This window comes from Xiphias gladius, chromosome 19, assembly GCF_016859285.1.
Source record: "Xiphias gladius isolate SHS-SW01 ecotype Sanya breed wild chromosome 19, ASM1685928v1, whole genome shotgun sequence".
Lineage (NCBI taxonomy): Eukaryota > Metazoa > Chordata > Actinopteri > Istiophoriformes > Xiphiidae > Xiphias > Xiphias gladius.
The window spans coordinates 20,621,934-20,636,965 of NC_053418.1; the positions used below are offsets into that span (position 1 = coordinate 20,621,934).

Genomic DNA, 15,032 nt, shown 5'->3' on the forward strand with positions numbered 1-15,032 from the left:
ACATAAGCTTTATCAAGATGTTTTTGTTACTGTAGGGATTTGAATTACAAAACTAAGCCTAACATACAGTTTCTAAATCAAAATCACTTTTCAAAGCATGGTTGAACCTATTTTAGACCCGTTTCATCACCAAGGCAGAGTTGCTGCGGTGTTTTTAAAAAGGGCAAAATATTTTCAAATTTCTGCTGCTCTGTCAGACAATGCTGGTCTTACTAAAATCATTGTCTAGGAATGTAAATACCGCTGCAATTCCCTTCTTACTGGGAACCCTCTGATCATGATGACTTCTCCGAGATATTCTCAAGATATCTCAGCAGCAGAGAAATACCACTGCTATGCATCCATTTGAAGCTAAGCAAATAATTTTCCAACATAGTGTGCAGTTTTATGACAGCAGTCTGCACCTGCTCCCACCATCTCAACCCTCTTGGGGAAGGGGCAGAGGGTTACTCAAGTGCTGCCTTTTTCTGTGAAACCTCTCTGAAATCACATGTTGCGCATGTAACCCGATGCCTATCACATGATACTATGCAAATGCAGCACTTGACATTTATTCACCAAAAACAAGTTATTCATAATCCACTAGGACCCTTTTGTTGACCTGTGAGAGCAGTGATGTATATTAGACCCATTCTCCACAGCTCTACAGCAAACACTACCGATGGATATGCACACCTACCTGCATTAATAGCTAAGTCAAGCCATGTAGCCCAGCATTTATATTTGGATAGTGAGTGATAGGAGGTGACTGGGGCTAGCTTTACTACTATCATCAGTCCTCAAACCCTCCGCAGACTCAGATGGCCCAGATAGAAAGAGTCCACCCAGGTCCTTCACTCCAACACATCAGCAGGTCAGGACCTGATGATAGCACAAATGTCATGTACTTATATCAGCCATAAATGCCCTGGATAAACTTCATTCTTATTCATTTAATTGTGACTGTTCATGCAAAATTTGTACTAAAATTTTTGGTGAATCTTGCATACTCATGTACACTTGTGATGAGTGACCATTTTGACCTTTAACTAAAAATAACACGTTTAAAAGCAAAGGGGGGGGAAATGCCCTTCACTGGTGTAGAGCTGCCTTCAGACTCTTGGCTGTCCGTGGTCTGGACCCTGGACATAGTCAGCGCCTGCGCACACAGTAGATTGTTGCGTGTCATGTTGATCAACGCTAAAACTGGCTAGTCAACATGTCCACCTCTGCTGCTCAGCAATACAATAACGCAGAGCCCGGGCTTCACGGTACGTACCCTCGTCAGTTTTTCCATGCTCCCTGTTGCAAAGGCTACGGTAGCTATTCTTAATACGTGTGTGTGTTTTGAGGATATTCGTGTAATGAAGAGTTTATTGTAAAAGTTACATCGGGTATGGAATTTCCTCTTCTTCTGGGAGGGGCGGAGGGTGATGTTGTTTTGGCGTCAACACGAGCTAGCCAATGGCTTTGCGATAAATGTTCGATTGATGGAATGGCAGCCAATCGCGTACACAAGACGGCGTTGGGCGGGCTCTAGCCAAAAATAAAAACAAGTTTGGGACAAAAGACGAAATAAATGTTGTTTTTATTTGCTACTGTTATTTAAAAAATCCGGATAACAGGTTATATCAGTCTGACTCGTCGTGTAGTCGACTAGAGTCCAGTTGCCTTCTTTTTTATTCAACAAGCCACTGTCTTTCTAATGAAATGCCAATTCTAAAGGGAGACAATGGTAGGATGTTAGCCAAAGTGCCTGCACACTAACAGCACATAAAACACATTTAAATCACCAAGCCGGCAAAAGGTGGGTACAGACTCGAGTCGATAAACGATTTCTTTACGGACCAAAACAGAAACCCTTATATATATGACAGCATCACAATTGGAACAGCGACGTGCCTGGGCAGATTGTCTCTCAATGCACCCCACAGTTATGCAAGAGAGCAGCATCGATGACAAACTCGTCTGTAAATGTGCAGTCGGTCATGCATACGTGCTTCGTCGAATGACATGAATTGTATTCTGTATTCAGCGAGCCTTTCATGGGGAAAAGGGCGTCTCATGCTATGAGGTTTACATTTTGTGCCCATTCAAGCCCACTGGCTATAAGAGATTACATAACTCCTTCCTGTCTGGGGGAAAAAAAAAAAAAAATGTGCAAGCTGTTTGTGGGGCAGTGGCACAAAGACATGCATGCTATAATGGATGCAGTGCACAGCCGGTTTATTTGAATGCACAGTGGCAGTGGTACAGGAACTGTAGGTCGGCTCTTTCCTTTGGAAAGGAGACAGAGGTGTGATTCTATGTGGTATTCATTCAGCCGCTACGGTTTGCACTCTAACACAACAAGCCTAATTTCCCTTCCTTCCCTCCTCTTGACCTCTGTGTTGCCAAGGCTCTTGGGTAGAGCTGGAGCTGAATGGGAACACGGGGACCCAGGGCTTGCAGCCCGACCTGCTAATGACACCCGCTGCTGACCAAATAAACGCAAATGCTGGCGTGAGTCAAACTCTGCAGACCTTGGAAGTGGTGCCTGAGAATGATGAGACCCTTATTGGGGGATTAGAGCATGTGCCGTCATCCTCCTCCATCCACAACGGAGACATGGAAAAGATCCTCCTGGACGCACAGCATGAATCTAGCCCAAGTAGCTCCTCCTGTGATAGGTAGGAATAAAGGCCATTATATGCTGTTTAAAGCTCTGACAAGTGTGTTTGCATGGAAGTAAAGTGGACTTCACTTTCTTTACTGTTAAAACATGAGGTTTTTTTTTTTTTTTTTTTAACTCCAATGTGTTGATTCAGTCCTCACAGGCCACCAAGTCCAGATCAGGATGAAGGTCAGATAACTTTTGATGTGGAGATGTCCAGCCCAAGAGATAGTCAGGTCAAACAATATATTTAACTCTATGGTTTAAAGCCTTTTCAAGTCTTTTCATTTTATGCTAAAACCTAACTGCTTTACCTCCACATTTGCAGTCAGAGGAAGATGGTGCGGAGAAGGACAGAGAGGAAGACATCCTAATGAAGACAGAAGTAGACTGGGTCTCTGACTGGTCCAGCAGACCAGAAAACATTCCACCAAAGTAAGCAGACGTTCACTTCCAGAATAATTCTCAAATAGTTGTTCAAGATATTGTCTTCATTTGTTTTCTGAAATCATTTTGCATTAATTGGTTGGTTGATTACTCCTCTTAGAGAGTTCCACTTCAGGCATCCCCGACGTTCAGTATCTCTCAGTATGAGAAAGAGTGGAGTCATGAAGAAAGGTGGCATCTTCTCTGCTGAATTCCTCAAAGTCTTCCTCCCTTCCTTACTCATCTCACACATCCTCGCTCTTGGCCTCGGGTACGTCTGAATTCATCCACTTCTGCCCTCATGTAATGCAAGGCTCAGCTTTGCAGTGACAAAGTAACATTTTCTCGAGTTGTACTGATGTTTTTCAGTTTTATGCATCTGATGCCTGTCTGCTCAGTCTTGGGCCTCTTTTATAAAGCCGTGAAAATGGTGAAGAGCAGACCTGCAGCACACTCCACAGCCAATCACCACCCGAATGATGCACCTACCAACTGCCTGCTGAAAGTTTAGGAGTAGAGTAGGAACCAGCATCTGAGGGAGTAGCTATTGTCACCTGCAAGTTGTAACTGTTCACTCGGATAATTTATTTCATTCAGAGGAACGAGCTGGCCTCCATGTGCATTAAAATGTGTACCTTAATTTTAATTTATCAATTGATATAGATTGATGACTTTATATCACTGTCACATCATTAGTGTCAGCATTTCCATTTTTCACTGTGTCCAATATCTTTTTATGCATTATCCCATCCATTTTTTCTAAACTGGTTTGATTTCATGCATTTTCTGGATTTGATTTTTTTTTCTAGGGTGTACATCGGGAAGAGAATTGCCACAGCCTCCACCAGCTCTTACTGAATAGAGGAAGAAGCAGTGCCTGGATGTTTTCCTGTCTCCACGTCTCTCCACCATCCTCCTGTAGTCGAGATGTCTCTCTGCATCTATTGTACGCTCACATTTCCCTTCCAGTCAGCATCCAATTGTGTCCCATTGTAGATGTTAGGTATAAAGGTGTACACATTACGTAATGTGGTTGCACTACATCACATTTTGACACCGAGCAACATTGTATCTGTAGCAGTTGTCACTAACTTGAATCCAGTAGATAACAGATGCTGTTTCTGAATTTGATGTCAGATGGCTTCAGGGTTTTGGATTTTTTCTGAAATTTCTCAACTTGTTTTGATGTTATGACATGAGAAATCTGGCCCTCTCCTAGGAATGAATGAACCAAAAATATGCGCCATATCTGCAATACAAACTAACTGAATTGGCTCTGGGAACAGAAGGGACTTTTATCGCCTTAACTTTTTGAGCTTAACATTCAAGGTGCAGTAAACTGGCAGGTGGGCAACAATGATGCTGCACAAGTGGGATTTGTTTTTAAATTCCACACATTTTTGAGGGTAGAACTTGAATCATGTTGACTCCTGAGGGTTTCATTTAAAAGCTTTGTTTTTTGTTTTGTTTTTTTAAGGTGGAAAGCTTAAACATTGATGTAGTATGTAGCTCCAACATTTTACAGTGGGGTTGTTTGAGGATACTATGATTATGGAACAGAGGCCGGATGGCATTTTACCAGGCCATATGCTATTTTTATTTCTTTTTGCCTACATATCTTCTTCTTTAACACATAATATAGCAGCAATGGCAAAGTGCCAAATTTTATTTTTCACCACTGCACATTGGTGATTTATCTTAGACTGTTTTTTGGTTTTCTTATATGTTTAGTTATTTAAAGATGTAGATGTAAAAAATTATTAAAGCTGTGATCTGCCCCATGTAATAGACACCTCTTGACATTGTACAATTTGTTTATACATTGGTATTAATGCATATTATGCATGCTTATGAATTGTTGCAGAGTAAGTAATGTGTTTTTGCTGTTGTTTAATTGCTGAAGGGTCAGTTGCAGAAACCACGGCAGAGGAAGGTATTTCTAGGGGCCTCATTTAAGAGTGTTATCTGACTTATATCTAGATTTCACTTTGCAATCATTTCACATAGTTGATACAATTAACAGCGTACATTGTGTGTAGAACTTCCATAAAATGACATAAGAAGCATTTCCTGAAGAAAATGCATGTGATTTCTGTATATTGATGCTGATTGGATGACTGGATTACTCTTCTGTCAGTGTTTGTTAATGGATGGCATTACAATCATATGAGAAATCATTGGCCATAATGTACAATATTTGCTGTAGTGACAGTATTGGCTGTAGTGACAGTATTCGTTTTCAAGCTCTCAACATGCATTTAGGCTTTAATACATTACATAACTTATACTAACTCATAAACTGTACATGCCATCATAACAGGCTTATGTACAGTTGATCAGTGTGCAATACAGATCGTTTTGGAATTTGAATAAAGTTTGTACTGTATACAGTGGCTGAGATATAAATACCAAGGAAGTGAATAGAGCTCCATAGACCTTAATGCATTATTTAAGCCATAATAACTAAGAAAATGAACATATCATTATGGGCTTCTTAGTGAGCAGCAAGTTAATTAATTTACATTTCATAAACAAGAATATAATAATAAGTTTGAAAGAGAATAGACAGAATTATTTCATGTCTGGATAGGTTTTCAAATAGGATAAATCATACAGGCCATCAGCCCTCTCTGTCCCTTGCCTGGCAAATTCAGTTGTCACCACTCCTATATCCTCTGCTAAATCCACGTCCTTCCCTTCTGAATTGGGTAAGGTTTAAACTCCTCTTCCAACTTAATATCCCTTAACTTCTGTGATAACCTAGCTACGTTAACAGAACACAATCAGTAAAAAATGAATTCTTATTTGTGTTATTAGCTAAATCATTTTAAAAAAGCTTCAAAATATCCTCATGCATGTGTAACCCTTTTCAAATCCAGGGAAGATTCACTAAGAGCAATGCTCTTTTTTCTCATGTGTACACTCTCAGTTATAAATGCCTGGAAGCTGTACATCCACAGTAGGCCACTGAGCAGCTGCAGAGTTTAGGATTAAGGTTCTTGCTCAAGGGCTCCTCGGTAGCAGTAATGGATGCCTCTGTTTGACTTTCACTACGCAGATCTATCCTGGCGGTTCAGGGATAAAACCTTTTCAACACAGGCTCACTTGTCTAACTTTTTTTAAGGCCACGGATGCCCCAAATTGTACATCTAAAAAGCATCTGTTTTCCTTGCTTTTTTGCTTCATGGTCCTTTTCTCCACTGTCATTATGTGAAATTTTATTCCGTCCATCTGATTGTTATCATACTGGTAAACATGACATTAAAGTGAAACGTCGGTCACCATGGGTGGATTATGGGTCTTACTGGGCACAGGTCCAGGGGGTTAAAGGGTCAGGGAGCCTGTGTGCCAGAACCTCTGTTTTAGGTGACTGTTAATATTTCTAGTTAGCAAGTCAATCAAATGACAACAAAGAGACTCAAACCAACTACAAAAAAACGCAAATCAACCACAAAATCGCAGAACAGCTGCAAAAAGATGCAAGAAGACTAAACAGACACAAAATGACTTCAAAGAGATACAAAATTACCATAAAGAGGCGCAAAGCGACTACAAACAACTGTCTTGGGTGTCTTCCTCTTAGGTGGAGGGGTGTAAAAGGGAGGCCTTTTACATGTCTGTGCCCAGGGGCCCATTGTCTCATAATCCATCTACTTTGCTCAGGGTGATAAATAGTGTTTCAATTATTTTCAACTATACATGCAATAATCGAAAGTTTATCCATTCCACAAACAACTATTGATGCAAGGTATAAGACAAACCGCCACAAAATGTGACTGCTCCTTATATAAAGTTCTTCTGGGATGACAGAAATGAACCAGCTCATTTACAGAAATATGGTATTGGATAATTAACAAACCTCTTATATAACCGAGGATAAATGTTTTTTTACGTTTGGCAATTGTAATTGTAATTATAACTGTAATTATTCTATTGCCCAGGAACCTGTTGAGATCCCTGACTGGTGCTGATCTGACCAAGTCAATGAAAACAGGTAACGCCTATAACCTGTTTGCCCCCAAAACTGGTGATAACACATTACAGAAACATGGAGCTGCGACTGTGCAGGGCGGGGCAGTGCGCATGCGCGGTACCTCTTCGTGGCCCTTCTGTTCTTGGTCCCCGTCTGGTCTTCAGGGACCCATTCTAGCAGTAAATCTAAGGATACGACTGTCAGGCAGCGGTATAACGTCTCCTTTCAAGTCATTTGTTAGGCTGCGCCGTGCGAACGTTCCTTGCTATCGACAGGGACCGCCCAGGGCGTCGACTGGCCAACAAGCAGAGCATCCATTCATCCTTTCATTGGCAGCTGAGCTTTTGCAGTCGAGCTAGCTCGCGTTAGCCAAGAGGCAGGGGGCATCTGTGTCAGAGGGTTCCTCAAAATGTCGGGTTACCAAGGAAAGAAGAACATCCCAAGAATTACAGTGAGTATTGTTTAATCACTTGAAAGATTCTCACATTTATCCTTCAGTGGTGGCATTATTCTAACGTGCGGCGAGCCTCAAGATTAGACCAACAGCTAGCCAACGCTTTAGCTGTCGTATCCATTCATTTACACTGACGCTGTAACCACCAGCAGCAGCAGCAGCAGCAGCAGCAGCCCTGCTTCACCTCCACAGACTGACAGCCTGGGACGAACAGTGAGACCCAGAGAGTGGGTTTACAGCAAGCTCTTTGACAATTCTTCATTTGGAGCTTAGGTAGTAGCTTTCTTTATAATGAGCACTCAGAGCTTGGCTGAAGCATCTCCTTGCTCCTTTACCTGTCGTTAGTAGCTGCAATGTTAGCTGTCCTCCTCAGCATCCTCAGCTTGTAGGGTGTAGTTAACATGTTCAGGCACAGGCTCCTTCACTGTCATCTTTCATCCTCCATCCTCTAACATCTACCTTGTCTGCCCTCTTCAGTGGACACTTTTGTTGTTCTTTGTTTTTGGCAAACTCTTCCATTGCTGCAGCCAGGAAACGTTTGGGTAATTTGACCCCGATTCTTTGAAATACTGTTTTAAATGAGGTTTTGTGGTGCAGTTTTTAAACCGTATTAAGGGCCTAGAGTCGGGATGTCGTGATAGTTAAAAGAAGTATAACCTCTTTTGTAAAGTAGGTCATTGGAAAGCACCCATCCAAACTCTTTTCCCTAAGCTTTCATCATGCAGCTGTTAGAGCCAGAGCACTGAAGCGTATAGACAGCAACTACTTTTAAGTTTGATCATTTAATAGCACCAAACTGTCTTGTGATATGTAGTGGCCTTTTTCGTAGAGACAGTTATCTAGGTAGTTGTCAAAGCTCTCACAGGTCAAGACAGGGCTATAAACATACAGCCCTGACATCCCAGACACAACATGCAGACAGCAGCAACTTTGCAGTAGGCCCCCAGGCCTTCAGACACACACAGTCAGACAACATTTACCAGTTTGGAATGAAGCAGATAGTTTCACTCTGCAGAGCTTTTAGCAAAACACCAAGATTTGGCTTTGTCCCTGATCAACAGTAACTGAATTTGTTCAAATCACATTGTCTCCAAAGCAGGAATGGTAGCAATGCTGTGAAGGTTGTAGTTATAGTCTCACAATCATCCTTCTTCACTGTATTAATTTGTACAGTCAAATCTTGTACCACCATATCTAGACACAGTCAGTTTAATGATAAGCTGAATGACAAAAACATGACAATTATGATAAAAATTAATTCATTGTTTAGACCAGTTAAACAACAGTTGTAATGAGCACACTTGTCTTTGTGTGTCATATTATTTTCAAAGATTATTTGGCTACTAATAAGACTATTGTCATTCACTGATATTGAGGTTTTATGACCATTTAACCAAAATAGTAAAAAAATGCACTAACTGATGAAAATAATCCCTAGTTGCAGCCCTATGTTGATGCAATAATGATAATGATGATGATGATGATGATGATGATTATGCTGATGCTGGAAAATTAACAAAATCTATTAGTCATAATTACAGTCACGGTCAGGTGTTCCTATTATTTTGTCCACCCTGTTTGTAATAATGAGTGTAGGCTAAATAATAGAAACACCTCATTCTACAAATTGACCATGAAGTTGAATCAACACCTCTCTAAAACCATGATAACCTTCATGAAGGGAGTATTTCTTGCAGAACTGTTGTAATAGATTAGAGGTGAAACGATTAGTTGATCGACAGGACATAATCAACTATTTTGATAATTGATTCATTGTTTCAGTCATTTTTCAAACAAAAAGTGGTCAAAAAAACGCCAAATATTCTCTGATTCCAGCTTCTCAAATGAGAAGATTCCTTGCTTTTCTTTGTGCGATATCATTGTAAACTAAATATTTATGGATATTTGTACTTTTCCTCACACAAAACAAGCAATTTGAAGACATCACATTCGACTCTTTAAAGTTCTAATGGGCCTTTTTTGACATTTTTTTTTACATTTTATTGACTAAATAATAAATTGGTTGATTGAAAAAATAATTGGAAAATGAATCGATAATGAAAATATACTATATATACTGCATTAGTTTTATCTAGGTGTACCTAATAGACTGAGTGTAGTTCTGAGTATGTAAAGCATAGTTCCTACTTCCATTTAAAGTATAGCCTACGCTGCTCGACACCGAGCTCTTTACTAAGTACATTTAGTTCTTAGTTATCAGTTCAGTTTTATGACTACAAATTGCAGGATTAATCACGAAGTTCATTTTTACAGCAGAGAAGTGTGTTTATATATGTCCTCTACATTCTGATACATTCAAAGAGCGAGTTAAGGGCTACACAAATTCTGCACAGTGAGAGACTTTTTGAGCTAAGACATATGACAACCTCGTCATGCTCGTCGCCGAGTACTCAGACTCAGAGAGGACATACGGTTATATGACCCATTTGTAGGAGAGTAATGGCCTGCGAGATCACGCCAACACAGCCACGACTTTTATACCTAATGCGTTCCCACTGTCTGTGTTCACCCAGCCCGAACATCGGAAACTGAGTGTTTCCTGCTGTGAGGTTTGCAGTAAACCATTTTTGTCTTCATTAGCCTCCCTACCGTCCTCAGAGACCCTGGGAAGCCTTTAGGAGAAGTAGGCCAGCCTAGTACACTCTCCTTACATCTCATACAGGTGGAGTTAATTGTGTCAGTCAACAGTGTGTGCTTTTACTTGAGGGTTTTGGTCAAGAATTGCTCCCTCCTTTCAAATGACGTGTCTATTAAGTGTGAATAAATCATAGAATAATCCTAATCATTGTTCCCACAGGGTGAAGGTTGCTGTGGGCTGATCTGTGCTGTGTATGAGCAATGTGGTGACCATGAGCTATTTCACAACTTAAGCTGCATTCTTTCGGCCTCGAGTCCTCTGAAAAAACTGAGAAATGCATCGTGCTAAATGAATCACTATGGTACTTGTGCTTTATAGTTGATGTGAAAAGCTGTCTCTTTGTTTCAGAGTGACCGTCTCCTCATCAAAGGAGCAAAGATAGTGAACGATGATCAATCATTCTTGGCTGATATCTACATGGAGGATGGAGTCATCAAGTACGTTTAATTTGAAGATTAATTGCCCTTTTTTTTTTTTTTCTAGTTTTTGCACTGGCACTCAAGGGCTTTAAGACAAATGACAGAACTACATTAACTAACATTATATCTACAAGAAGGCTACACACACCTATTACCTTGATTCTAGGACTCTAGATTGTCTTAGTTTTATCCTGTTTCCTTGATTAATTTCTATTTTTGCTTGTTTGTTTTTTTCTCTTCCATTTGTGTCCTTCAGGCAAATCGGGGACAACCTCATTGTTCCGGGGGGAGTTAAGATCATAGAGGCTCATGGGAGAATGGTGATGCCTGGGGGTATTGACGTGCACACCCGATTCCAGATGCCTGACCGAGGCATGGTGGCGGCAGATGACTTCTACCAAGGCACCCGGGCGGCCCTGGCTGGGGGAACGACCATGATCAGTATGAATTATATTAGATTTCCACATGTTTTCAAACAGTTTAAAAGCACAGTCATCCTAGTGCAGGGACACCGCATCACTGCAGATGTACATGCCGTCAAGCGCATGATTTAATTATGCAGTTTGCTTATCCACATAAAATCCGACCTGTTTGTTTTGTGTTGTGTAGTTGACCATGTGGTGCCGGAGCCTGGCGTCAGCCTGGTGTCTGCTTTCAAACAGTGGAGGGAGTGGGCTGATAGCAAGTCCTGCTGTGACTATTCTCTGCATGTGGACATCACTGAGTGGAACAAAGGGACTCAGGAAGAGATGGAGACCCTAGTGAAGGATAACGGTATGTAGTCAACAGCTTACATCTACGCATGCAGTTCAAAATCACTGACTTACCTGCCACTTTTACTGGTACAGTAAAATGTTTCAGTAAAAAGTCTTTCTCTGATACTGCGGGGGGGGGGTTCAACCATTTATCACTGAGTGGAAAAACAGTAACTCAATAGTAACTCAATATTTCTGCTTTGCAATTTTTATCCTTATGATTTTACTTTTCTCCTTCACTCTGGGTCTTCCCCTCTTTTGCTCTCTTTATTCCACCTTTGGCTGTTTTCTCTCATAAGTTTTCTATCTTCAGGTGTCAACTCTTTCCTGGTCTATTTGGCTTATAAGGATGTTTTCCAACTTTCTGACTCTCAGGTATGCTTTGCTTCTGGTCGATGTTAGTGGGATCTCTGCTGAGTTGTCTGCCAGAGCCCATGTTTTCTAGGCTGTTCGATGTCTTTGGTGTAGATGCTTGACCTAATGAGCTGATGAGTGTGTTTTATTTTCTTGTAGATCTATGAGGTGTTCAGTGTCATCAGAGACCTCGGAGCCATTGCACAGGTGCATGCTGAGAATGGAGACATCATTGCAGAGGTAACAGAACCACTGATCAAGTTGATCAAGTCTTAGCTCGAAACTGTTTTTTTTTTCTGTTTTGGATTATAATCTTTTTGTGGGGATTTATTTAGGAGCAGAGACGTATTCTAGAGCTGGGGATCACTGGTCCTGAGGGGCACGTGCTTAGCCGCCCAGAGGAGGTAAGACGGAGGGCTGGCTTCTCACTTACTGTTACCAAAAGACGAAAGATTATGTGATAATGTACTTTTAGGATTAGAAGACCCAGAATCAAAAGGAGAGAGGCTGTCAAAGAGCCACTATGGTGATGATGAATCTGACTTTTTGTTTCTGCAGGTGGAGGCCGAGGCAGTCAATCGCTCGGTCACCGTAGCCAATCAGACCAACTGTCCCCTCTACATCACCAAGGTGATGAGCAAGAGTGCTGCTGATGTCATTGCTCTTGCCAGGAAAAGGGGTAAGAAGAGAAATCTCGAGATTTTCTCTGTCAAAACACTGTATACTTACACTTTGCGCTGACATCATCCTGTCTGCTCCCGTAGGTGCTGTGGTTTATGGAGAGCCCATATCTGCCAGCTTGGGCACAGACGGCACCCATTACTGGAGCAAGAACTGGGCCAAGGCAGCAGCCTATGTCACTTCTCCACCACTCAGCCCTGATCCCACCACCCCCGACTACCTCAACTCCCTGTTGTCATGGTAGGTGCTCTGTGCCAGGACTTAAAGATGGAAGGAACAAAATTTGACATATGTTACTGCTGTGTGAAGCATTTTATTTTTACTCAGCTATACCTCTTTTTGTGACTACATTCATTATGAAATGCCCTTTGCAGAAGAGGCACACTCAAGTGACATTTACTTACATGCACTTACTACAAAGATAGGATGTTAAATGCAGCAAATAAATGTCGCAGTTTTGTCATGAGTAATTTGTCAAAGATGAGACTTATTGTACGTATTAAGTGTATCCTTAGTTCTCGCTGCTTTTTTTCTTACCTAGTGGAGACTTGCACGTGACTGGTAGTGCTCACTGCACTTTCCAGACTTCTCAGCGTGCAGTAGGCAAAGATAACTTCACCCTAATCCCAGAGGGCACCAATGGCACTGAGGAGAGGATGTCCCTAATCTGGGACAAATGTGTGGTGAGCTTGTTTGACACATTCCAAATATTCCTGTCATGAAGTACTGTAGGGCAAATGACCTCGTAAACCTTTGTGTGTGTTTTAGATGCTAGTATGTGATTTGTTGTCCTGTCCCAAAAGGTCACTGGCAAGATGGATGAGAACCAGTTTGTGGCAGTGACCAGCACAAACGCAGCCAAGATCTTTAACCTGTACCCCCGCAAGGGCCGCATCGCTGTGGGTTCTGACGCCGACCTCGTGCTGTGGGACCCAGACATCACTAAGATCATCTCAGCTAAAAGCCACAACCTGGTCAGATGGATACTTTGCCTTACTCGACTCTTATCCACAATGTCCTTAGTCATCTATCCATGCTAGACCAGTTGAGACCTACTTCACACACCTCTACAGGAGCAACAATGGATTTAGTAATGCATATTACAGAAACCGGGTGAAAAAGAGCTTTTTTAAAGTGCAAACACAGTGCAAACGCTGTTGTTTAACCATTAAAGAAAGTCAACTTACTTAGAGGGACTGCAAGTATAATCGTATTTAATGTAAATTACAGTGAACGGTGTCCTGTGGGAGCAGGCGAAACAAAATTCTTCAGATGTGTTGTTGCAGGATATCAAATGAAAATCAGTTCAAACAAGTCTTCTTCTTCATTAAGCATAATTACATATGTAAATTTATCAGTGGAAATTGTTGGGGTATAAAAACCACGTGATTTATGCTTATCATGTAATAAGACACACTATGCATTCCATTGACTCTGAGCAGTGTTTTAGTTGTCTCCAAATCGAATCTCTTCTTCTCCCAGGCTGTGGAGTATAACATATTTGAGGGCACAGAAGTGCGTGGAGGTCCTCTGGTGGTGATTAGCCAGGGCAAGATTGTGTTGGAGGAGGCCAGCCTTCACACCACTGAGGGCTGTGGGCGCTACATCAGCCGTAAACCCTTCCCTGACCATGTGTACAAGAGGATAAAGGCTCGCAGCAGGGTGAGTCCTAATTGCAAGTAGTTGCACCTCTGAGCAGGTGCACTCATCCAGCTATAGAGGAACTAAATTCTAACAATATAGGTAGCTAGTGAGCCACACAGCTTGTGGTCTGAGAATTTGCCTGTACGTTTAGCTCACAGAGTTGCGAGGAGTCCCCAGGGGCCAGTATGATGGGCCGGTGTGTGAGGTGACTGTGGCTCCCAAGGTGATGTCCACAGTCTCCTCAGTGAAGACTTCCCCTGCCAAGCAGCAGCAGCAGCAGCAGCAGCAGCAGCAGCAGCAGCAGTTTACTCATCAGCCAGTGCGCAACCTTCACCAGTCCGGCTTCAGCCTGTCTGGTGAGTCGAAGAAACAGATTTCATTCCTGGTAGTTGCCCTCTGTCACAACTACGCATTTAAGTTACATCGCATTGTACGTTAATTTTTTTTTTTTCAGGTGCCCAAGTTGACGATAATGTTCCTCGTCGCACCACTCAGCGCATCGTGGCTCCCCCTGGTGGAAAAGCAAACATCACCAGCCTCGGCTAAGCTCTTCTCGCGACTGAGCCGTAGTGCAGGGCAACATGGGACCAGAGGCCACTCTTACCGCTGTCACATCACATCTGGTCACCTCTGACTCCCCCTGCACTCCACCGAAAAGCACTCCATCCATTCTTATTCACACACTACCACTATGTCACCTCATGCAAAAAAAAAGCACTATTCCATTTTGTTTCATCTTTCCTGCCATATTCCACTGTCATCAAGGAAGGATCAAGTGATTTGAAGCAGCTTTTTTGTAGTTTTTAAGCCCAGTTTGATTACTGATGAAAGTAATTTGTTTACATTTGTTTACATTTTTGTATAATTTTTGCTGTACATGTTTGAGCTGTCTAGTTGCCCTCTTGGCACAGAAAGTTGACAGAAAAGTATGTTTGGGAAGTGGTCAGTGTCATGGGCATTTTAGAAGCAGCAGTCGTTTACAGTTTTTCTTCTTGCACTGTTTATTTCCCAGGTATCAGTTAGAATGTGCTGGTG

The 15,032-nt window shown here is 41.9% G+C and overlaps 2 protein-coding genes across 2 annotated transcripts; both read left to right on the forward strand.

The window, feature by feature from the left end:
- The first annotated feature begins 1,103 nt into the window (after positions 1-1,103).
- bnip3la (BCL2 interacting protein 3 like a) lies at positions 1,104-5,967 on the forward strand. The gene is made up of 6 exons (XM_040154543.1): positions 1,104-1,250; positions 2,378-2,648; positions 2,787-2,868; positions 2,961-3,067; positions 3,180-3,329; positions 3,868-5,967. The coding sequence occupies exons 1-6, from the start codon at positions 1,199-1,201 to the stop codon at positions 3,914-3,916; spliced, it is 711 nt and encodes a 236-aa protein (XP_040010477.1). The 5' UTR covers positions 1,104-1,198; the 3' UTR covers positions 3,917-5,967.
- Positions 5,968-7,440: 1,473 nt separating this feature from the next.
- On the forward strand, positions 7,441-14,711 carry dpysl2a (dihydropyrimidinase like 2a). Its single transcript, XM_040155692.1, has 14 exons — positions 7,441-7,482; positions 10,493-10,581; positions 10,820-11,004; positions 11,173-11,337; positions 11,632-11,693; positions 11,832-11,912; positions 12,008-12,076; positions 12,231-12,351; positions 12,437-12,593; positions 12,895-13,036; positions 13,157-13,327; positions 13,836-14,015; positions 14,149-14,353; positions 14,452-14,711. The coding sequence occupies exons 1-14, from the start codon at positions 7,441-7,443 to the stop codon at positions 14,541-14,543; spliced, it is 1,761 nt and encodes a 586-aa protein (XP_040011626.1). The 3' UTR covers positions 14,544-14,711.
- Positions 14,712-15,032: the final 321 nt, after the last annotated feature.